The sequence below is a fragment of the Bos indicus x Bos taurus genome, unplaced genomic scaffold (genome assembly GCF_003369695.1).
Source record: "Bos indicus x Bos taurus breed Angus x Brahman F1 hybrid unplaced genomic scaffold, Bos_hybrid_MaternalHap_v2.0 tig00011770_arrow_arrow_obj, whole genome shotgun sequence".
In the NCBI taxonomy this organism is placed as follows: domain Eukaryota; kingdom Metazoa; phylum Chordata; class Mammalia; order Artiodactyla; family Bovidae; genus Bos; species Bos indicus x Bos taurus.
This window is the reverse complement of record NW_020867928.1, coordinates 8,154-33,082: the sequence shown is the minus strand read 5'-3', so window position 1 is coordinate 33,082 and position 24,929 is coordinate 8,154. Positions and strand designations below refer to the sequence as shown.

At 50.7% G+C, this 24,929-nt stretch overlaps 1 protein-coding gene across 1 annotated transcript; it reads left to right on the top strand.

Moving 5' to 3' along the window:
* The first annotated feature begins 1,099 nt into the window (after positions 1-1,099).
* Positions 1,100-15,012, top strand: LOC113889331 (rho-related BTB domain-containing protein 2-like). Its single transcript, XM_027536025.1, is given in 12 exon segments — positions 1,100-1,306; positions 1,934-2,037; positions 2,640-2,722; positions 2,725-2,828; positions 3,429-4,446; positions 4,750-4,835; positions 4,837-4,869; positions 6,389-6,427; positions 6,429-6,540; positions 10,893-10,981; positions 11,981-12,086; positions 13,429-15,012. Coding segments are annotated over 12 exon segments (2,184 nt in total). The 5' UTR covers positions 1,100-1,114; the 3' UTR covers positions 13,647-15,012.
* The last annotated feature ends 9,917 nt before the right edge of the window (positions 15,013-24,929 follow it).

Genomic DNA, 24,929 nt, shown 5'->3' with positions numbered 1-24,929 from the left:
GGGTATGCATATTTATACAACAATGATGAGGCATTCCCAATAAGCAGGAGAAATGACATGGGGCATTGTGCATCACAGAGGCATTGCAGTGTTTGAAATATCTGCAATGTTTGTACTTCATGGCTGAAGTTAGGCTGCTTTAGTATCTGGCCAAAAACATATTGGGGCATCAGTATAGGAATCTCCCAGCCATGACACACTGATGTTTAGGTGACACTCTGTTCTTCAGACTCCCCAGAACCAGAGGATTTCTGCAATCACCCATTTACAGGACATACTACATTTAAAATCAGGAAGCAGGAGGTAGGAAAAAAACTCAAGATCATAATGTAGAAACCTTTACTTCACAGAGGAGGAATCTGAGAGGAAACCTGCCTCTCTGAGTGCATGTAGCTCTTTACTAATAGAGATGAAACCAGAATGCAGGTCTAGGTGATTTCTTTCTTTCTTTTTTAATTGAACAATATCTAATTGTTGAGCTATGTGCTGGGTACAAAATATGAAATTTATACTCACTGGTACTTCTCTACTGTCCTCCACCCAACCTCCTGCCACAATATCATACAATCTCACTCATAAATATTTTTTCCACAAAAGAAACACTACGTGTTTTAGGGATACAGAATTTTTCTAAGTTGTAAAATACATCACCATATACTGTGGGGAAGGGGTGTAGCTATGAGCTGGAGTGGGACCTGAAGAGGAAATAAAATTAAGACAAAGCTGGAGGAGGAGAGCAGATGATAAATGGGCTTCCTAGGCAGACACCTCTCTTCCCAGGAGCGTGGGGACCAGCCCCCGAGCAGACTCCGCCTTGGGATCTCTCTCTGGCATTCCCCAACCAGAAGCCCTGCTGCTGGAGGATGGAGACAACAGGAGGAAGACCAGAGATTCACCCAGTGGAGCTGTGCCTCTCAGCCTGAAGGGACTCCCGTCTCCTCGGGCCCCTGTGGAGCCTGGGCCCGGAAAGCTACCCACTCCCTTGTCCTCCTCTCTGCTCAAATGCTCAGAGAGGGGGCAGCCCCGGCAGAGAAGAGCTGCTGGCCCTGGCCCTCAGGGGCTGGTGTGCGAAGTTGTCTTGACTGCTTCTCTTCTCTCCCTCAGGTCCCAATTAATGGATTCTGACATGGATTATGAAAGGCCAAACGTAGAGACCATCAAGTGCGTGGTGGTGGGGGACAACGCTGTGGGCAAGACCAGGCTTATCTGTGCCCGGGCCTGCAATGCCACCCTCACCCAGTACCAGCTGCTTGCCACCCACGTGCCCACGGTTTGGGCCATTGACCAGTATCGGGTATGCCAAGAGGTAAGTTTGTAAGTCTATGGCCTCTCTTACGTTTGTAAGTCTATGGGATCTCTCCAGAGGGGCCCTATGCTGAGTTCACGGAAGCCCTTTAAAGTTTGAGTAGAGGCAGCTGAAGAGCACAGATCCCTGGGAGAGGCCTGAGGAGAGCCCACCCCAGGGGAGGGGTCCCCAGCCCTTTGTGTTTGTCTGAGCAGAAGCCTGGGGCATCTTGTGTAACATAGCCCCCAGTAATGGGAAGCCCTGGAGCTGGGAAAGGGGTGGTGCTTTGGAGAGATGAGAGCTGCCAGAAGAAAAGAAACTGCTGGCTAATGATACCAGAAGACCCAAGGCTGGGAAACATCTGATTGGCAGGTACAGCTGGGAACAAGGATGGGCTCCTTGGGAGATCGCATCACTCCCGTGACTGTCTGCCCTCTGGAGTCTCTTCTGTCCTGGCCAGCTCTTGTTAGGGGACTCAGGTGTTCTAGGACACACAGAGGGAGACACTAGTTGTCCCTCCAGCCCCCATGCTGTGGGACCCAGGAGTGAGCTGACCCCACCCCGACTCGGCATGCAGGACCCCCAGGAACCATTGCCTTTGCTTCCCTCCCCTCTCCCTGTCCCACCCCCTTCCCCCACCCCTTCCAGTTGCTGGAACGTTCCCGAGACGTGGTGGACGATGTGAGCGTGTCTCTCCGCCTCTGGGATACCTTCGGAGACCACCACAAAGACCGGCGCTTTGCTTATGGGAGGTAGGGAAGACCCCCGCTGCCTCAGGGAGCCAAGTGGATGGGGTTTTTCCCCGAGGTATGAGGACACTCTGTGAAACTGAGTGGAAGGAGTTTCACTCTGTGAAACTGGGAGGAAGGAGTGGAGAAAACAGCCCTGGGAGACCCTTGACGGGAAGGCAGCCTGGGTGGGCAGGGAGCCGGCTTTGCAGTCGGGCGGCCTGGTTTCAGTTCTCCCCTGTTAACCAGTAACACTGGGACTTTGAGGAAGGCCTGGTTTCAGATCTCCCCTGTTAACCAGTAACGCTGGGACTTTGAGCAATTAGGAAGGCTGTTCTGAGATGAGTTTTCTCAGATGAGATGGTAAAAGCGGTCATGTCTAAATCTCAAGAGAGCTGTGAGGTCAACCCAAGAATCTTTGAAAGCTCTCAAGTGCTAACTTGGGGGTACAGAAATAGGAAGTGCTATGATTAAATGTTTTGGGGAAGATCACGTGAGCTGATCCATATGACAGTTGTGGGACTGCAGTGTAGGGGTGCCATTGGGTATGTGCTCTCCCTTGTTCCAGCAGCAGGGAACCTATCACTAGCTTTTTCTGCCTATAACCTCACTCTCTCCCACCCCAGATCTGATGTGGTGGTTCTGTGCTTCTCCATTGCCAACCCCAACTCCCTCCACCATTTCAAGACCATGTGGTTCCCAGAAATCAAGCCCTTTGTCCCCGAGCACCTGTCATCTTGGTGGGCTGCCAACTGGACCTGCGTTACGCTGACCTGGATGCTGTCAATAGGGCCAGGAGACCTTGCCTAGAGAGGGTGCCTAGGGAGGGAAAGGTGGCAGATGAGGAAGGGGAAGAGGAAGTGGGGGAAGTTGTGTGTCTCTCAACTCCCTGCTCAGCCCTGAGAGAATGCACAGAGCCTCACTTCTCTCTCTCCATTTGAAGCAGACTCACATAGGGAGCCAGTAAGAATGATCATTCTTTCATCCATCCATCCATTACACATTGAGTGGATAATACTGAGCTAAGCATCATGAGGAGAGAAGGAGAAGGAGAGGTAATCTTTGTATGAAAGGAGCTTATAATCTTGCTGGGAGATGAACTGGATAGGTGAATATGTTAAAAACCAGCATGCTAATTGCCAGAGAGGTAGTCAGCCCTCCCATTACTTTGAGCCGGGGAGATCACCCAGGCCTCCCATAGACAATGGAGGGCTTCCTGGAAGAAGAAGGGATCTGGCCAAACAGAGGAGAAAGGGAGTGGAAATGAGCAGGGCAGGAACGGGGCTTAGACCCAGATCCTCAGCAGGGATGCCCCCAGTCAGGTGAAAAACACACAGGATCGGGGGAATGCATCTCCCTGCCCCCAACTCCTCCGCCACCGACATGAATTTGGCTTCCCTTCTTGAACGTGCCAGGCCATCAAGCCCAATGAGATCCTTCCCCTGGAGAAGGGCCAAGAGGTGGCCAAAGAGATGGGTATCCCCTACTACGAGACGAGCGTGGTGGCGCAGTTCGGTATCAAGGATGTGTTCGACAACGCCATCCGGGCAGCGCTTATCTCCCGCTGGCACCTGCAGTTCTGAAAGTCCCACCTCCGCAATGTGCAGCAGCCCCTGCTGCAGGCGCCTTTCCTGCCCCCCAAGCCACCGCCCCCGCTCATTGTGGTGTCCGACCCCCCCTCCAGCAGCGAGGAGTGCCCTGCCCACCTCCTGGAGGACCTGCTGTGTGCAGACGTCATCCTTGTGCTTCGGGAGCGGGTGCGCATCTCCGCGCACAATATCTACCTCTCCACATCCTCCTCCAAGTTCTACGACCGGTTCCTCATGGACCTGAGTGAGGGGGAGCTGGGGGGACCCTCCGGGTCAGGGGGTCCCCGCTCAGAGGACCACCGGGGTCACCCTGATCAACACCACCACCATCACCACCACCACCATGGCCGGGACTTCCTGCTCCGGGCAGCCAGCTTTGACGTGTGTGAGAGTGTGGAGGAGGGTGGGGGCTCTGGGCACGCTGGGCTCCAGGCATCCACCAGCGACGGGATCTTACGGGGCAATGGGACAGGGTACCTGCCTGGGCGGGGTCGAGTGCTGTCTTCCTGGAGCCGAGCTTTTGTGAGCATCCAGGAAGAGATGACAGAAGACCCACTGACTTATAAATCCCGGCTGATGGTGGTGGTGAAAATGGACAACTCCATCCAGCCAGGGCCGTTCCGGGCTGTTCTCAAGTACCTGTACACAGGGGAGCTGGACGAGAACGAGCGAGACCTCATGCACATCGCCCACATCGCTGAGCTGCTTGAGGTCTTTAATCTGTGCATGATGGTGGCCAACATCCTCAACAACGAGGCCTTCATGAACCAGGAGATCACCAAGGCCTTCCATGTCCACCGGACAAAACGGGTTAAGGAGTGCTTGGCCAAAGGCACCTTCTCACGTATGAAAAAGGCTTTAGGAGCTGGGGTCCCAAAGGCAGGGGACTTCCCTCCAGGAGCCTTCTGCAGAATCTGGGTTGGTCCAAATAGCATTCTGAGTCATCTCAGCCACCTGATGTCCTGGAGATATCATGGCTCTGCTCCTGAAACCTAGAGCCTCCAGCTTTAGATTGTGGTCATGTAGTGCTCACAGACTGTGGCTTCAGGAGGAAGCAGTCATCTGGGAGCAGTGTTGACCCGTGGGGCTGGTTGTCCCATATTCTTTCACCCCATCCTCACGTGATGCATCTTCTCTCACCCAACAGATGTGACCTTCATCCTGGATGATGGCACCATCAGTGCCCACAAGCCCCTGTTGATTTCTAGCTGTGACTGGATGGCTGCCATATTTGGGGGGGTCACTTGTGGAGAGTTCCACCAGGGAGGTAAGGCTAGGATGGAAACAGCTGGGAGGGAGAGAGGCTTACTCCCTTTCCATCTGAGGCATCTGTCACTTTATGGTACTTCCTTCAGCCTTGACTCTGTACAAACCACCAAGTGATGGGCCCAAGAGAAGTTTATGAGATGGCTCCTATAGCCAAGGACTTTGCAGTATACCAAGATGGGCAATTATGGTCACATCCTAGCTCTATAGTTGAGAAAAAACTTTTTTCTTAAAGCAGTAAGAACAGATTTTTATTCAGAAACTATTGCAATAGGGGAAAAGAGACCTCAGTATAGAACTGGTTTTTATTCTTAATTGAGCATGATCAAGTGGGGTTTATAGTCAAGGTGTAGGGTGGGAGTCAGTGGGTAGAAAATTACTTAGAGGAAACATCAGGAGTCAGTGGGAGTTCTAGCCAAATCAAGACTGGGGTTCAAGTCTGACCTCCTTTCTACCCTTCTCTGAACTGTGACACTGACTGTCCATCCCTCAGCCTTGGAGTTAACAGTGTCCTCCTTTGTGAATCTACTTAAAGTTCCAAGGGTCCACACCAAGTGTCTCCAGCTGATCTGAGGTTTCCCTTGAGTATGCGGATGAGGTCTTTTATTTCTGCTGAGTACCCTTCTCAGCTCTGGTCCCTTAGTCAGTGCTCAGCAAGCACTGAAAAGCTGAACAAAGAATGTTAGAGCATAGCATCCTATAACCCAGAGAAGGCATTTCCTAAGGTTTCTGAGTCAGGAAGATCCTTTGGAGGAGGGAAGGGCACCCCTTTCCAGTATTCTTACCTGGAGAATCCCAAGGACAGAGGAGCCTGGCGGGCTACAGTCCATAGGGTCGCACAGAGTCGGACATGACTTAAGCGACTTAGCACACACTGGAAAGGGAGTCCTTCTGGGAGGTGAAGCAGAGAGTTCGAGATTTGAGTTGTCTCTGCTCCCTGAAGCATGAGTGGGTTGAGATGTGCAACGTGTGAGATGGGAACTCTCCAGAGTCACAGAAGCAGCTGTAAAGTTCCAGCCAATTCCCAGTGCAGCCTGGAGAGGCTGGCGGCTGATGAGAAAGCAGTTTTTGTGTTGGTCCCGCTCTGGAGAGATCCCAGAGGCCCAGAGCTGTAGCTTCGAGCAGCCCAGAGAGACCAGCTGGTGTTTGCTCCATTCATCCACATCCCACTTGCACTGCTCCCCGAAGGATAGAGTGGGGCCAGGTGCAGGTGACCAGAAGGACTCCTTTATGCTTCCTCCAAACCAGAAAGATGCTAACGCGAGTCCAGGTCCTTTTAAAAGCTGTTGGAGCCCTGCTCACAGGTGCTCAGCAGATGGGTTCATTGCAGGCTGTTGGTGTGGGAGATTAGCCTTTGGGGAAGGAGGTGTTCTGAGCAGGTCCAGGGACCGCAGAGGGGTGGCAGCCTGTCTATGGGAGACCAGCTGTCCAGGCCAGGGCCTTCTGAGTTCTTCAGAACTGCTGCTCTTTCCCTAAAGCTGGACCTTGCTGCAGCCTGCTCCATTCCTTCCCACCCGCAGGTGGTATTTCCTTACACAAGCAAGAGCTGCATGCGGGCCTGTGCTGGAGTACCTGTACACTGGCATGTTCACCTCCAGCCCTGACCTGGACGACATGAAACTCATCATCCTGGCCAACCGCCTCTGCCTGCCACACTTGGTCGCCCTCACAGGTAGCTAAGCCCAGGGGAGGGGCCTCCAGGGAGGAGGAGGAGTCAGGAGACCCCCTGGGAGTCGTGATTTCTTCTCTCACCTGTCTCCTCCTAGGGGACAGGCCGCCAGCACCAAGGGGATACGTTTACATAGCGTGAGATACGTCGGTGCGTATTGGGGTTGTGGTGAGGACGTGGATGTAAGGAAATGTGTGAGAGGGATGCTTGGTGGGCTCACCTTATAGGTCTCTCTAGAGGTTATTGTGGTGCAGCAAGTGGGCACCAGTAGATGCCAGGGCTCGAGGTTCTCAGCTTGGCCACACTCAGGCAAGCTTAAGAAGTCAAAAAGAACAGAACACCGTTCCTCTTTCCTACCCTTGCATCTCCTCCTTCTTCCTTTCGTTTTTCTTCCCCTTTCTCATTTCCTTCTTCTCTTCCACCTTCCCTTTCTCTTTCTTCTTCTAGAAACACAGTAAACATTGACCTAATTGTTGGTCACTCCTAATTCTTTGATTCCTGGAAGATCCTGCGAGCTAGAGCTCAGGTTTCAGGATGGACCAACCCCAGAGGCTTGGGTGGAGCAGGGACTGGGGCAGGAGGGAGACCAAGGAGCAGCGCTTGGGGTGCCAGGGCAGGAGGAGAGATGGTGCAGTGCAGATGAGAAGTCATGTGGAGCCCGTGGTGCCCGCCGACAGGTGGCGCTCCTGAGCTGGAGTCAGCATGTGCGTTCCATTGATGTTGGTGTTGGTACCTGTACTGGCATTGATGTCCAGGTTAATGTCCTTGGGTGGGTCGGCGGCAGAGAGCAAAGCCTCAGATACTGAGCTGAGGTTCAGGGAAGGACCTGGTGTTAGAGCTGCTGTGGCCCTCGGCAGATGATCAAGACTGGGACTTGGCTATGAGGGAAGCAGCAATCCTATGATGAGAAATGAGTTGAAAGGTGGTGCTTGGTCCCTGGAAGAGGTGGAAATGATTGACCAGAATCAAATATTAAGAGCTGAGCCTGCAGAGGCAGGCCAGGGGACACTGAGGGCTTTAGGGCAGGGAGTAAGAGGCTTCTAAAGATTTCAACTGCAGAATTCCCTGGTGGTCTGGTGGTTAAGGCTGCACTTCCACTGCAGGGGGTATGGGTTCGATCCCTGGTCAGGGAACTAAGATCCTGCATGCTGAGTGGTGTGACCAATAAATAAATAAAAAATAAATAAGATCACAGCTGTAACAATTTGAAAAAGTGGTGCAGCGTTCCCAGAACACAGAAAACAGTCCAAACTCTTAGACTAAATAACTTTTTAAAGACTTGCTACAAAGAAATGGCCCAAATGAAAAAAAAATGTATTCAGGTGTTTCTTTAACTTTGTTTCATCATAGCAAGCAATCAGAAACAAGTCAAACAGGCACACTGGTTAAGCACACGTGGATGGCTTTTGCAAGGTAGCCATTAATAATGTTACCTCTCACTGCTGCATGGAAAGGCTTATAGAAAATAACCTTGAATGGCCTTTCCTGGGAAATGCTTCATAATCGCTAAAAAACACATTTAAAAAATATGTTTCTATGTACCTTGCCAAGGAACAGTGGAAAATGCCAAGTGTTGTATAATAAGTGACATGTTTTGTGATATAAGCTTACTATGAAGTTATTAATTTAAGCTTAATTTTTAAAATGTTAAATATTGCACAAAAACATGTAATATGTGTTCATCTTGATAAATTATTACAAACCGAGTGGCCCTTGCTCGCCACACCAGAGCCCCTAGTCTGTCCCTCTCAACCATAGGCCCTCCCCACCCCGAAGTAACCATTCTGCCTATTGCTCTAAGATTTTATAACTGCTCTTCCTTACTCTTCTTCATAGTTATATCATCCAAGTGTGCATCCTGAAACACTATAGCATGATTTTATTTTTTATATATCTTTAAAGGTTTTTTTAATCTGTAAGTTCCTTGTCTGTTAAAAACAAAAACAGAACTTTCCCTTGGGATATGTTGGAAAAACCCTCTGATCCAGGGAACCTAGATTTTTTTACTGATCGCCTTTCTGTAGTCCACCATGTTTCTGTCTTATCAACTGGCCTTCAGGTCTAGAGGCTAGATTAGATCCAGTCTTCTTTTGGTGAGACTACATTTTGTAGGCTGTTTCTGCTTTTCATCAAGAAACATAGATCATCTGCTTTTCTCGCTTTTTGTGGTGTTAGCAGCCTTTGAATTTTATTGCCTGGATCCATTCATTTATTAAGTGTTGTGAAATGGTAATATTCTAGTTCGGTCTTTTTTTTTTTTTAATCTGTTAGAATACTTTCAAAAGGAGGGAAACTTTCCCTCACCTATGGTTTGATTTCCCAGTAGAATAGTTCATGTAGGAAAGGCAGGTGAATATGTGGTATTTTAATTCACCAGTTGTTTTTCTTTTCTCTTATATTTATGTAGTTATTTGGCTGCAGTGGAGTCTTAGTGCTGGCATGAAGGATCTTTAGTTGCAGCATGTGGGATCTAGCTCCCTTTCCAGGGGTTGAACCTGGTCCCCTGCATTGGAAGTGTAGAGTTTTGGCCACTGGACCATCAGGGAAGTCCCTGTTTACCAGTTTTCAAGACACACATTTGTTTGCTATCATCTTTGAGAGTGACCAGTTGATTTTTTGTTATTAATATTACATGTGATTATGAATTTTTGGACTTGAACATACTCTATTGGTTTTTAGTTCAGGTCAGTTGCTCAGTCGTGTTCAACTCTTTGTGACCCTATGGACTGCAGCATGCCAGGCATCCCTGTCCATCACCAACTTCTGAAGCCTACTCAAACTCATGTCCATCACGTCAGTGATGTCATCCACCCATCTTGTCCTCTGTCGTCCCCTTCTCCTGCCTTCAATCTTTCCCAGCATCAGGATCTTTTCAAATGAGTCGGTTCTTCACATCAGGTGGCCAAAGTATTGGAGTCTCAGATTCAGCATCTGTCCTTCCAATGAATATTCAGGACTGATTTCCTTTAAGATTGACTGGTTGGATCTCCTTGCAGTCCAGGGGACTCTCAAGAGTCTTCTCCAACACCACAATTGAAAAGCATCAATTCTTTAGCACTCAGCCTTCTTTATAGTCCAACTCTCACATCCATACATGACTACTGGAAAAACCATAGCTTTGACTAGATGGACTTTTGTTGGTAGAGTAATGTCTCTGCTTTTTAATATGCTGTCTACGTTGGTCATAGCTTTTCTTTCAAGGAGCAAACATCTTTTAATTTCACGGCATCAGTCACCATCTGCAGTGATTTTGGAGCCCCCCAAAATAAAGTCTCTCAGTATTTCCATTGTTTCCCCATCTATTTGCCATGAAGTGATGGGACCGGATGCCATGATCTTAGTTTTCTGAATGTTGAGTTTTAAGCCAACTTTTTCACTCTCCTCTTTCACTTTCATCAAGAGGTTCTTTAGTTCTTCGCTTTCTGCCATAAAGATGGTGCCCTCTGCATATCTGAGGTTACTGATGTTTCTCCCGGCAATCTTGATTCCAGCTATCGGTTTTAAATAATTGCAATTAGCTTTATGGAAACTCAGATACTCTGCTGTTCCTTTAACCTGTAGAAGTCTTCTCAAGTTGGCTGCAGAGTCTCTAGAGGAGCTTTCGATGCTCTGGAATGACAAGATGTGCCAGGTTCATTGTGTACATTTCCTGCCCCATACCCGTATCAGCCATTTCTCTAAGAAGTCTTGGCTTCCTGTAGTTGGAAATGGGATTTCAAGGCTACAGTATTTGCATTAGCAATGCTTTTGCTATTGGGATGGCTGTTGTTTCTAGGTCTTTTCCCATGGACTCAGCTGAGACATATTACTTTTAAAGATAAAATACTTTATCAGTTTATACTGACACAGTTAAAATTCAGAACTCAAAGTGTTTACTTCTTCCCTAGAAAGGTCTTAACATGAAATGCAAGGTTAGTACACAATTTGTTACAAAATTTAAATTAAAATGAACAACTTGATTTAATCCTTAGTTCTAATCTATAGTTCTCAGCAAATTTGAGATTTAATACCCTCTCCCATCAGTATCAATGGCTGATTCTCAGGGGTGGGGGCTTTCACCCCACCTGTATAACTCCTTGCTGCAACATGTGTAGCTTAAAAAGCTTCATAGGTTATTCTAGTCTCCGCCTTCACTTCCCACCTCATCTCCAGTGGGAAAGTCTTGCTCCAATCCTGGTTTCCTCACTGGTAGGAGCAGACTTAAATCTCCTATGGCCTTTCCTGGCCTGTTGGGACTTGCCCCGGACCTCTCTTTGCCCTGCTGTGGGCCCCTGCTGGGGCCGGGGAGGGGATAAAGAAGTGCCTGTCCACTCCTGTGGTTCTTCAGCCCGTTCCTGGCTGTGTGTGTGTCACAGAGCAGTACACAGTGACTGGGCTGATGGAAGCAACCCAGATGATGGTGGACATCGACGGGGACGTCCTTGTGTTCCTGGAACTGGCTCAGGTAGGATGACAGGGAAGGAATCTCTGCAACATTCTCAGCTCTGGGCTCTGCCTGTTGGCAGCAAATGGGGAGGGTTTGGGAGGTGGTGGGTAGGAAGGAAACCCATTGACAGACTTGGTTCCCCCAGTGGGCAGACCCATCTTATCCTGCAGGCCAGAGGATTCACCCCAACATGCCAAGAGAAGAGGCTGGCTGTGGCAGGAAGGGACAGAGACTTCAGGCAACCGTTGGGCCGGGGAGGGAAACCAGAGCCCTGTATAGACGTGGTTGCTGCCGGCTGGAGTCATTTAAGGCACACTGGGGACTCTCCATCTAAGATGAACTTCCTCCTCCATTTTCCCAAGTGACAGTGTCAGTTGCTCAGTCATGTCTGGCTCTCTGCGACCCCGTGCACTTTAGCCTGCCGGGCTCCTCTGTCTCTGGGATTCTCCAGGCAAGAATACTGAAGTGGGTTGCCATTTCCTCCTCAAGGGGATCCTGCTGACCCAGGGACTGAACCCAGGTGTCCTGCACTGCGGGCAGATTCTTTACTGTCTGAGCCACCTAGAACAGGCAAGCAAAATCTCCCCTACCAGCCGTCAGGGTGCCAAACATTGTAAAGATTAGTTTCTGAAGTTAAAATAATGCAGATATGCCTGGGTGGTCAGCTCTCTAAGCCCGGTTGTCAGCACCTTAGTGCAGGCTGCTCTTGTCCAGCATGGAGGACAAGGGGTCAGATCTGAGGAGGGCAGACCCAGTAGGAGGCCACCTCATAGGACTGTGGGTTTCTGGGGCTGCTGGGGGCAGGTCACGGGTGAGGTGGTGGTGATGGTGCCAAGGAGCAAACCCATGTCATTCCATCGTGGTTTTGTGTGGCCTTGCCTCTCGAGGTGGGTTCTTTGTGACTCAGGGCCTTTGGCCACCTGCGCCAAAGCTCTGGCTCTGAAGGCAAAAGTAGACATCTGTGTGCAGACCTTGGCCCAGGGGTCCCAGCACAGACATGCTCCTGTCTGTTCCCAGTTCCACTGTGCGTACCAGTTGGCTGACTGGTGTCTTCACCACATCTGCACCAACTACAACAATGTGTGTCGCAAGTTCCCCCGAGACATGAAGGCCATGTCCCCAGGTGAGCATCCCCAGCGGCATTTGTCGCCTCCCTCTCCTTGGGTCCAAGCCTCTGACCTGACCCCAGGGCGCCCAGAGGCTGCCAAAGGCCCCTGTGGGTGGGGAGTAGCCTGCAAACATGCACCCAGCCCAGCGGAGGGGTCCTGGAAAAAGTGCTGGTGTGGAGGGCGGCCCCCCAGCCCCAGCCTGCCAGAGACTGTGGGCAATTCACTCTGCCCCTCTGAGCTTCTGCTTTTCACAGGTACAGTCAGACTAGAGGTGGTGTTTTTTAGATGTTTGTGGATCAAACTCCACAATAAGAAATCCATTTTTGTTTGTTAATTTTTACAATGTTGATTGGTTTCTGCCAAACAACAATGCAAATCAGCCATAATGATACATATATCCCCTCCCTCTTGAGCCTCCCTCCCATCCCCACATTCCACCCCTCTAGCTTATCAAGAATTACATTTTACCTTGTGACCGAGTACACATATTGAAAAATTTATCAGTTGTTTTTAATACTGTTCACGACTCATGACATTAATTTCATAACCTGGGAATGGGCACAAGTCACAGCTTGGACAACACAGATCTGGGCATCCTCTGGGGTCCCTGCAGCTTGGTCTCTGCTTAATTGATGTCTCAGGTCCTGGGGCCTGACAGGAATCCAGGGGTCCAGGATTCATGGGATCCAGGGAGAGGTGTGGCTGGCCTCCCCCAGTTGGTCTTCACTGGGCACCATCTGCTTTGCTGTGACCCTCCTCCCTAGTACTCTACCAGGTCTCCCACTCCTGCTCTCTCCTCGTCACCCTTCTAGCATTTTCTTTCTAAAGCACAGCTCCAACTGCCTCACTTCCCTGGTCCCAAACTTTCGTGGAGCCCCCACACCTTCTAGAAGAAGTCCAAACCCCTCAGCCTAGCCTTCCCTCCCATCTGAGCTCCTGCATACCCCTACCCCCCGTACCTCCCCTCTCAGAACCTCAGCTCTGCCAGCTGCACCTGCTGTCAGCCCAGCCAGGCCGAGCATCTTCTTGCCCACAGCTCTTCTCACCGTTTCTCCCTCATCCCTTGTCACAGCCTGCTTTATTCTCCAAGCCTTGATAGGATCTTCCCTCTGCCTTTGAAGAAAGACGCAAGTGGAAATGCCTTTCCCCAGTGTGGACCGTCGGCTCCACTCCCTGGGCAACTGACTCTCTTTGGGGGCTCAGTGAAGGCAGGGCTTCCACTTCTGGTCCCCAGGGGTTGGCATGTGGGCCTAGGAGGACCAGAGGCATGTTCCATGGCAGCGGGGCAGGGGTGGGAGTCCCTCTGCCCCTCCTCCTGCGTCTTCCTCACCCAGCCCTACTGCCGTTCTGCCCCAGAAAACCAGCAGTATTTCGAGAAACACCGGTGGCCACCCGTCTGGTACCTGAAGGAGGAAGACCACTACCAGCGGGCCCGGAAGGAGCGCGAGAAGGAGGACTATCTGCACCTGAAGCGGCAGCCCAAGCGGCGCTGGTTGTTCTGGAATAGTCTGTCCTCGGCGTCCTCTTCGGCCGCCTCCTCGGCGTCCCCAACCTCCTCCTCGGCTGTGGTCTGAGATGCTGCCACCCTCTTCTGACCCTGCTGCTGTTGTCCCCACTTGTCTTTGCCCCTCTGCTCCTCCGCATCGCCCCCTCCACCTCCCAGGGACAGAGGACTCGCATAACCAGGACCCTTTGGGTGGAGCTGCTCTCACCAGCCAACATAGCTCAGCACAGAGAGGAGGGAGCCTGGCCTCGTGGACCAGAGCAGTGGCCCTGTGCAGAGGTCCTGATTCCATGGCTGGCCGGGAGACAACTCTTGGAGGCGGGCATCGGGGAGAGAGCTGAGGACTGTGGCATCTTGTCTGTGGGTCGGAGAACCCTAGCATCAAAGGGGAAATTCTCCTGCTGGGAAGCTGTGTGTCCTGGTCTGCACAGGCAGCCCCCTCCCAGGGAGCAGCAGTGGGCAGGCAGGGTCCTACCTCTGTTGGCCCCACGTCTCCATTTATGGAACTGAAGGGTTATAGTGGCTTTGTGGGCCTTTCCACGTGGAGCCTACTCAAATCCTCACTGGAAAAGTCAGGGTAGAACTTAAGCCTTCAGAGCCCAACTCCAGGCTTCCACCTCTGTGGTGCAGCTGCCAGAAGCCGCAAGTAGAAGGCTTGCCCTCTGCCAGCATTGCTTCCGGGGCTGTGGGCAACCAGGCCTGAGAAGGTGGCAGAGGTTTTTCAGAGCTTCAGCCCTGGAAGCAGTGCTTCTTGGTGCAATGAGAAACTTCTCTTTCCCCCCATCCTTTACTGCTCAGGTTTGGAGATGGAAACAAAAGGAAACACTGGAACAGGGGGAGAGAAAGTAGAGGGTGATGGGACCTGAGTACAGCAATCCCATGCTCCTTTGGGCTCCTCCCCCCCGCTGCTGGCCAGCACAGCTTCTAATGGGGAGAGGGTAAATTTTGCAAAAATACGCAGACAATGAACAAAATCACCACCGACAAAAGCATTGTGGCCTCTGTCCCCTCAAAAGAAGAAAAGCAGAAAAAGACCCTGGATGGCTCTCATTCTTATAAAGCCAAGCAGGGGACCCCATGTGGATGAGGCAATGGTCGAGGTGGTAAAATTGACTCCGATGCTTTTCAGGAAAGCAGTGTAACCGGCTGTGACCGAGGATGTCCTGGCCCCACTGACTGACTCTGGAGGGCATGGTGCATGCCTTCAGCATGCTGGGGATGAGATTGCAGGGGCGGGGAGGGGGGGCTCGGGAATCACCATGGTGTTGGACCCATCATGAGAATCAATCTGTTGTCAGCTTCAGCAGGTAACTCCATAGGATATGACCGTGTTGAAGGGGTGGGATGCGGTAGGGGTCAAAGGTCAGGGGAAAGGGCACTGACATGGAGAATAGGAGTCTTTGTAAAGAAGGATCGTAATGAAGTACGTGACCTTACTCAGTGCTGGTTGGTGATAACAGGGAAGAATGGGGGAACTGAACAGGAGCAAAACCAAGGTCAGTCCAGAGAAGAGGAGGGAGGAGACTGGAGGATGGTGGAGGATTAAGACAGTATCTTGCAGCCCATGGGGGAAAGCTGGGCCACAACTGACCCTCTCCCCCTTTTCTGATTCTGATTTGTATCTCACTCCACACACCCTTGTTAGATTCAGAACACAGGGTCCCTCTGATGAAGGTGGAGCCAGAGAGACTGAGCTCCTGTCCTCAGCACTCAGGACTCATCTCATCTAAGAAAGATGCTTTAAGGAGAGGAACTGGGTTTTGGTCCCAGGGCCCGGTGTGGGGGGCTCTACCCGCAATTATCTGGCATAGAGCAACCGCCCGCCCCCCCCCCCCCCACAAAAAATGGAACCTCTGCATCAATTTTGTGGTGCCAAGACCTAGAGATTTGAGGTCAAGGCCTTGTCAAGAGAAGGAGCAGGAGGTGGCAGGTCAAGTGCGTCTTGAATGGCTGTGACCCTTGGTGTCCGAGCCCTAGACTTCAAGGCCATGGCTGCCTCCCCTCCAAGTCCTCCAGGTGGCAGGCTTGGAAACCAGACATGTGCTGCCCTCTACTGGCTGGTCAGCTCACTTCTGCTGAGCTCAGGGTGAGGCTGAGGTGAAGGGGACAGAAGGGGAACCTCCTAGGTGGGGTGTGCTGCTCTGCACCAGCCCCTTCACTCTGGGAAGGGTGTAGGAGGGGCCATGGGGGCCTCCCAAGAACTCTAGGGGGGTGGGAGAGCCAGGACCTGAAATCCAACAGCAGGGGAATTAGGTCTCCATGAGCTTACAGGCCTGAGGCGTCTGGCCCAAAGATGAGGATGCAGAAAGGCCAGCAGGGACAGAAAGGGAAGGCGGCTCAGGAGTGGCAGGAGGCTCACAAGTGAGAGGCCACAGCAGGATCCAGCAGGCAGGGTCTCGGCACCCCTTCCAATAGCTCCGTCAGAACCAGTCCATACCTCCAGGAGCCCAGCAAGCCCAGGTGGGACTCAGAGATACCACCTGGGGAGGCTGTGGGGGACCTGGGCCAGCCCAGTCAGGGGAAGGGCAGGGAGGAGAGGGATGGAGGAGGGGCTGAATTCCAGTCCCCCAGGAACCTGGTGCCCAGAAATCGTGAGTCAGAGCAGGAGACACATTCACACAGGGCAAGCTTGAGCCTGAGGCATAAAAGCGAGAAGGAAGGAGTGGGTCACACAGCAAGAACACACACTCCTGCACCCGCATCACTCAGAACTCTAGAGGAGAACGGGAGGATGGGGGAGAAACACACACACATGCCTCTTTTTATATAAAACTGCATATTTAATTTGGTCATGAATTCATAAACACATGAGTATTTTGTACCTAATGGCCTTTCTTGTACTGTTTGATATTTCCAACAAACTCTTCTAAGGTGAGAACTTCCAATGGAGAGAAGAGTGAAAAGATAAACAACCACTAGTGAAACAATTGAGTGCCTGTCGTGGGTCAGGGGCTCTTTGGACTGGATATAAAACAAGGCAACTTCAGGCTCTCATCAAGCTTACCTTAAATAAACATGATGAACTCTGACAAGGCTAATACTTTAGGTGGGCACTAAGGACGTCCTCCGAGAAAGGGATAAGTGACCTGACACTTGATTGACAAGAGTTCATTTCTATCTTCCTCTGAAGATGAAGGCAGAGTGCCCTCACAAAAGGAACAGCAAAAGCAAGAAACACGTGACTTCCGGGGAACAGAGGGGCAGTAGGGCAGGACCTCTGAAAGGGAAGAGCAAAGGGCTATTGCACCAAGGCCACTGAGGTAGGACCCCTACCAAACTCCACTGGGGCACCATACCCTGAATGTCCCTAAATACTCGGCCAATTCTAGTTTGGGTCCAGCCATGCCAGTCTTGGGCACACGAAGTTTTGAGATGGAAAAGATAAACTGAGGAGTAGTAGTTTCATAACATCACCCTGCCATGACTGGAATACTGTAGAGATAGGTGTGGTGGAAGGAGGGCTGAAATGCTTACAAAGTTTTTTTTAAAGTAAGAGAAAGTGATGTGCCCTCCCTGGACTGAGGGTGCTGCAGTGCATCTTCCACACTAAGAGTACTCAAGCAAGGAAACCTCCCACTAAGAACTGGGAAAGGTAAACGGAGGAGGAGGCAGAGAAGGGGAGGAGACACCAGGAGAGGCCCCCTTGCATGTCTTTATTCTGAAAACAAGATCACAATACAGATGGGGCATGATGGCAGAGCAGAAAGACCCTGAGCTTGGGTCCTCTCACGGGCAGCCCAAATTACAACTATTTGCAGAGCAAGCACTGATAAAAAAGACAGGAACCTACCAGCATAGATCTTCTACAACTAAAGACATAAAGCAGGAACCACACTGAGATGGTTGGAGTGGGCAGACTCACAATATCATCAAGTACCATACTCCTGGTTGGACAACCCACAAAGTAGGGAATTATATTGCAGGGTTTTTCCACAGGAGAGTTCTGAGCCCCAGTTGGGCTCTCCAGCCCAGGGATCCTGCATCAGCAAGATGAACCCCCAGAGCCTTAGGCTTTGAAGGCAAGCAGGGTCCTAATTCTGCGTGTCCCACAGGACTGGAGGAAACAGAGACTTCAGTCTTAAAGAGCACACACATGCACTGGGACCTAGGGCAAAAGTGGTCACTTGATGGGAAGCTGGGTTAGAGCTGCCTGCTGGTCTTCAAGAGTGTCCCAGAGAGGCAGTGGGTGGGTGTGGCTCAGGCTGTGGGTATAGACACTGGTAACAGCTATACTTTTTACACTGTCCATGGGATTCTCATGGCAAGAATACTGGAGTGGGTTGCCACTTCCTTTTCCAGTGAACCATGTTTTGTCAGAACTCTTCACCATGACCCACCCATCTTGGGTGGCACGGCATAGCATAGCTCATAGCTGCACTGAATTAAGCAAGCCCCTTTGCCATGACAAGACTGTGATCCATAAAGGGGATTGACTGAGGAGCCTGGCAGGCTAGTCTATGGGGTCACGAAGAGTTGGACAGAACTTAGCAACTGAACAGTAACAGCCATACTTGGAAGCTTCTTCTATTGGTGGACACGGGTGCTCATAGGCACTATGGTGGGATCTTCCCACTAGCTCATTAGCCCCAGTAGCTAATGAGTTGGGTGAGGTTGGTCAGCCCCACCCAACAGCCTGTAGGCACCACTGCTGGGATGTTGTTATTGTTGTTCAGTTGCTAAGTCATGTCTAACGCTTGCTGCTACTGCTAAGTCACTTCAGTCATGTCCCACTCTGTGCGACCCCATAGACGGCAGCCCACCAGGCTCCCCCGTCTCTGGGATTCTCCAGGCAAGAACACTGGAGTGGGTTGCCATTTCTTTCTCCAATGCATGAAAGTGAAAAGTGAAAGTGAAGTCGCTCAGTCGTGTCCGACTCTTCGCGACCCCATGGACTTCAGCACACCAGGCTCCTCCGTCCATGGGATTTTCCAGGCAAAAGTACTGGAGTGGGGTGCCGTGTCTAATGCTTTGCAGCATGCAAACGGACTGTAGCATTCCAGGCTTCCCTGTCCTTCACTATCTCCCATAATTTGTTCAAATTCATGTCCACTGAGTCAATGATGCCATGCAACCGTTTCACTCTCTGTTGCCCCCTTCTTTTCCTGCACTCAATCGTTCCTAGCATTAGGGTCTTTTCCAATAAGTCAGGTCTTGCATCGGGTGGCCAAAGTATTGGAGCTTCAGCTTCAGCATCAGTCCTTCCAATGAATATTCAGGGTTGATTTCCTTTAGGATTGACTGGTTTGATCTCCTTGCTGTCCAAGGGACTCTCAAGAGTCTTCTCCAGCACCACAGTTCAAAAGCCTCAATTCTCAGCCTTCTTTTTGGTTCAACTCTCACATCTGTTGATGACTACTGGAAAAATTATAGCTTTGACTATACAGACCTTTGTCGGAAAGTAATGTCTCTGCTTTTTAACACACTGTCTAGGTTTGTCACAGCTTTTCTTCCAAAAAGCAAGTGTCTTTTAATTTCATGATTGCAGTCACTGTCCACAGTGCTGGGATGCTTCAAGCCAAACAACTAACAGTCCCACCCATCATCAGACAGCTGAGTAAAGACGTCCTGAGCCCACCGCCACCTCTAGGCATGCCTCTAGACACGGCACTGCCCACCAGTGGGCCAAGACCCAGCTTCCCCCACCAGTGGGCAGGTAAGGGCCCTGCCGTCCAGGAAACCTTCACTAGCCTCTGGACAGCCTCACCCTGTCCAGGGGGCAGAATGCAAGAAAACCACAGTCCTGCAGACTGTGGACGCAACCTGTACACAGCAGGTGACACCCTGTCCTAGGACCAAATGGGCCCCAACCCTGCCTATTAGCAGGCCAATACAAGCTTCAGGACACGCCAGATTCGATCCCCAACTGTGTCAGGAACTACCCCCTACCTCCAGCCTGCACCAGTGATCTAACCCTAACTCGGGATACCTGGGCCCTGTAGCCAGACTCCAGAGCATGGCTCTGCCTGCCAGTCATCTGGCACTAACCCCAGGACCTGGCTTCACCCACCAGTGGGTGGGCAACAGCCCTGGAGTTTTCTGGAGCCTGGCCATGCCCACCAGTGAGCCAGCACTGGCTCCAGGTCCCATGGGGCTCTGCAGCCAGCTTCCTTGTGACCAGGTACCACTAATGAACAGCTGGCAGCCTCCACACAAGGTAGGCCCTAGCAACCAGGCCTATGACACCGCCTACATAGTCCACGCCCAACAACAGAGGGAACACCCCCTAGAGCAGGGGTCCCCAACCTCCAGGATCTAATGCCTGATGATCTGAGGTGGAGCTGATGTAATAATAGCCAAAATAAAGTGCATAGAATTGCCAATAAGATATTGAATAGAAGTAGTAAAACAGGGCATCCTGGTCTTGTTCTCGATCTCACAGGAAAAGCTTTTTGTCTCGCTACTGGATAAACTCTTTGAAAAAGCCCTTTGATTTTTTTTTTTTTTTGATGATTACTTTGTCCTTCTAAAACCCAGGAACAATATTAAGCAAAATGAAGAGGCCAAGCCTCAGAGAAACGTGGCTCGGTATTTTAAGAAGTATGAATATACAATTGGTCCCTCAGAGGACTTACAGAACAAAGGAGTTTGACCACAGCTTAGTTTGCCATTTCAAGCAGAGCTGTATTGGAGAAGCCCAGAAGTTTTAAAAGCAGATAAGTTTTCTGGACTCTTGGAATATCTTACCAAAACTTCGAGATCAGCTTCGAGAAGTCTTACAATAAGTAGGAATGACTTGTCAATATACAAAACTTATTTCCTAGCTTCCCTTTTATTCTGGTAGGAAAACCAATAGCCAGGGCAAGATTCTAAAGTAATGGAAAAGTATGTTTAGTCACTGGAAAATTATTTCAGGGGCAATATAAGCATATGTATTGTACAAAGCAACCAATTGTCTATTTCTTTCTTGGGAAAGGTAATAATATGAACAGACTTGTTCACAAAGGAAAAATCGATCAACGTTTTAAAAAGACTGCTGCTGCTAAGTCGCTTCAGTAGTGTCCGACTCTGTGCAACCCCATAGATGGCAGCCCACCAGGCTCCTCCGTCCATGTGATTCTCCAGGCAAGAATACTGGAGTGGGTTGCCATTTCCTTCTCCAACGCATGAAAGTGAAAAGTGAAAGTGAAGTTGCTCAGTCGTGTCTGACTCTTAGCGACCTCATGGACTGCAGCCTACCAGGCTCCTCCGTCCATGGGATTTTCCAGGCAAGGGTACTGGAGTGGGGTGCCATTTAAAAAGACAGCTGATATTAATTCCTTGTGGCAGAGTGGAGATGCACAAAAGGAGGGAAAAGCCCAAGAACTTTTGCTTCGGTTCAAGGGACGAATTGAAAATAATTGTTTGTGCAAGGATGTAGATCAGTGAAAAAAATTACAATACCCATCATACCTGCTTTTTTGGATCAACTTAGAAGTGGTAGAAGCATAGAAAAAATAATCTTTTTATAATACTTGGGGTTTTCCACTGGAGACCCACAGGCTTTTGACACGTTATGTGAAAGTCTAATCTCCTCCCTCCAGTTATGTGGACACAATAGCACTTAATTTTTTTTAGACCCAAGATCTATACTTTAATTTGACAGATTTATAGATACAGCCTCTGACTTCTTGCCCCTGTATGCGCAATATTTATATTTCTTCTTAAGCATTCTATGAGTCTCATACAGACTGTGGTGAAAAAGGAAGGAATGAGAGATGTGGAAGCTATCAAATGTCTTCCTTGGTTTGGACAACACCATTGAAGGCAAACTAAGGGGGAGTTATGGATGGAATTGAGCTTCCCTGGTGGCTCAGACGGTAAAGAATCTGCTGGCAGGGAAGGGGACCTGGGTTTGATCCCTGAGTCGGGAAGATCCCCTGGAGGAGGAATTGGCAACCCATTCCAGTATTCATGACTAGGAAATCCCATGGACAGAGGAGCCTGGTGGGCTACAGTCCATGGGGTCACAAAGAGTTGGACACGACTAATCGACTAACACACACACATACACACACACACACAACAGCTATTATCTCTGCTACTCACTTGACACGAGCATGTATTGTTGTTGCTGTTGTTCAGTCGCTCGGCCGTGGGCAACTCTTCGTGACCCCGTGTACTGCAGCACACCAGGCTTCTCTGTCCTTCAGTATCTCCTGGAGTTTCCTCAGACTCATGCCCGTTGAGTGGATGATGTCATCCAGCTGTGCATTACCTTCTATTTTATTTTTGTTTTGTAGACTGCTTGTATTCTGACCAGAGAGTTCTGTCAATATACTAGCTTTCTCATTCTCCCTTCCCATTTTTTACTTCAGAAGTCTTTTTCTTTTCCATACTGTGTCTTACATATGTTGTCTAACACAGAGTTTGTTCAGTGATCATATATCTTGATTTTATGGAGACATTTTTCATTTCCTGGGTCTATTTAAGCTTCCCATATGGCTATTATTGGGCCTCCCGGGCTGAGTCAGCTGGGGGCTGTGTCCGCCGTGCAGAGAGGACAGTAGACCAGAGCAGGTGTGCTGCGTCTGCAGTGGAGTGGGTGCACGTTTCCCAGGCTGGGTAACTTGAGATGTCTGCCTTTACTCTGTGCTGAGGTATCAGCTGGGGTCGGGTTCCTCTGTAATTCTATTCCATCCCTTGTGCCTAGATTGGACTAAGCCCAGAATGACAGGGCTTGTCACACTCGTAGTCCAGCACCTGCTTGAGAGAGGGGCGCCCCCCACGACCAGAGTGTCATCCCTGCTTCCTGCAGTGCTCTGCCTGGTGCTGACTGTCTAATAAGAAATAGAGTCTCGTCAGTGTAAGACCAAGGGCAATCTGGGGGAGAAAGCTGTTTTGATCAGAAAGTTGGGAGAATCGCTAAGCTTTCACTCCGGCCACATTTTTGGAAGAGTTCGCTCTGACTTCTTAGTGATGAAGAGTCATGCTGGGGGATCCTTTGGGTGCTGCTGCCTCCATGTTCTCTTGATGTTTTCCGGGTGAGACCCCTGAAGCTTCAGATGGGTGGTCTCTGCCACAGGTTTTTGGAGGTTGCAGTGCTCTGGATTGGCTGTTAGCTGTGGGCATTGGATCCAGCCTGGGAGGGAGAGAAAGTAACAGCTCCAGACTGGAAAGTAAAACCTGCTTTGCTCCCCGGCTGTGGAAGAACGCACTCCCTGAGCTGCCTGCAGAGTTGTCAGAAGTGGTGATGACCCTGTGGGGGTTGGACCCTAAGCTGCCGCTGAAGTTCCAGATAAACAAGTGGGAGAGGAGTTGGTAGTGGGCCGGCAGGCCCCTTGCTTTATTGTAGGAGGGAGCCAAGGTGGGGGTGACCCCCTGAGTAGGAACTAGGCTTTGGACGAGCCGCCTCCTCGCCTGGCATTGGGTCATGCGTCAGTCATCTGTCCTGTGTCCTCAGTGTCCACAGAGAGGTCCGTGACCACTCTCCATTCTGCCGAGGGAGCCTGGTGCCTTCCTCTAAGGGTCGGGCCTGGGCGACTAGAGCAGCACGGGGCCCACTCAGATTTTGGGGTATAAATATTTTTAGCTTCCTGGCCACCACAGGGTCTCGGGTGGCTCCTGAACTAGCTGTAGTGTCTTGACACAAAGTGAGGCATCGATTTTCTGTAAATGAACAGATGTTCAGAAACATATGTATGTTCCAGAAAGCTTTATTTACAAAGAATCTCGGTGCTGGATGTGGGCATGGGCCATGGCTTACTGACTACACAGCGCAAAGCTCAGGGTGGACTGCTCGGTCAGAATGTGGCCTTGGGAAGTCACCAGACCCACTTCCCTGACTGGGGGATGATGAGGCGGTGGCAGGCCCCACTGCACACCTGGACGGGCTGGATGTGTGGCAGGTGTTGACACTGAATGTGGGGTGTGCCTGAAGCATGGCATCTGTGTTCCATGTTGTGCCCTGATTCCTGGGTCACATGCTTTGACAGTGTCCCACCTGAAGAGGGTGATCACTGCCAGCAGTCTTCCTGGAAGTGGGCTTAGGAGCCGTTGGCAGGCTGCTGGCTCTGTGGTTCTGGTTGGGGGCTGGCCTCCTGTTTCTTCATGCTCAGGCACCTCAGAAGGCCCTCTATGGCTGGGGTTCTTGGCAGACTTCTGGGGAGCCTGGTGTGGAGAGGGTTCAGGAACACCTGACTGGGGGCCCTGGTGTTGCAATGCCCCCTGGAGTTACCTCCCTCTGGGCCGGCTTCCACGTTGAGTGATTTTGTTTGCATCACCCACACTGAGCAGAAGTGCAGGCTGCCTCAGGGTGGGGCATCGGGTCTAGTGTGGCAATGCTGGTGGGCGTCTGATGCTTCACTTTGCCCCTGTTCCAGTCAGTTGTCGGCCATGAACACCAGTCAAAGCTTTCCAAGCACTGCTTGCAGGTTGACTCCATCTGGGGGTTTGGAGGCAAGTTTGGCGTCCAGGTGGACAGGTGAGTGAAATAGGTGAGTGAAGCGTTGTGAGCAGACAAGAATCGGGGTAGTGGTTTCCCCTTGGGGGTCAGGAAGGGGGCTCCTGGGTGCTGGCCGCGTGCAAGTGCTTCATTACCAAAAAGGCATCCTGTGTGCCTGTCTCTGGCACGTGTGTGAAGCTCCCACGAGATGGTCTGAAGACATCAGGAGAGGGCAGTGCTGGAACCCACCCCTGCTTCAATCTACCTCGGCATTCTCACCAACCATGTAATCCCACCATGGAAGTATCCATGACATGGCTTCTGTCTACACGGGGTACCCTGTGTTGAGCTTGCCGCCAAACCCTACACAAGGGTGAGAGACCAACAGCAGGGTGGTTAGGACAGATGTCAGGCAGCTTCCGGGGTCTTCTCCTGCAGAGGTCCGTAGAAGAGCCTTGGTCAGAGACCTGCTTCTCAGGTACAACACCAGTCTCAGAAACCAAAACTCATTCTTTATCAAGCAAAGAGTTGGCATACGTTTTAAGTAGGGTATCCAGTAAACTAAGACGTCTGTGCCAGTGGGATCTTAGAGCAGAGAAAACTGTGCCAGAACCTTGAGTCCATGAAAGAGAACAAGTTGACATGGATGAACTCACCACCCAGAGCCACCATAAGAAGTATATTAGTTAGCTTGCACTGTGTAACAAACAACCTCAGAACCTAGTGGCTTAAAATAACGTGTATTTATTATCTCAGGTTCTTTTGGTGGGGTCAGAAATTCAGAAATGGCTTAGCTGTGCGATTCTGGCTTGGGAGTCCCTCGTGAGGTTATCGTCAAGATGTCACGTAGGGCTGCAGGTTTCTGAAGGTGGTTCTGAGGCTGGAAGATCAGCCTGCAAGATGGCACACTCACAGGGCTGTTGGCGGAGCCTCAGCTCCTCCCCACACGGACCTCTCCTCAGGCTGCTTAAGTGTCTTCACAACATGGCGCCT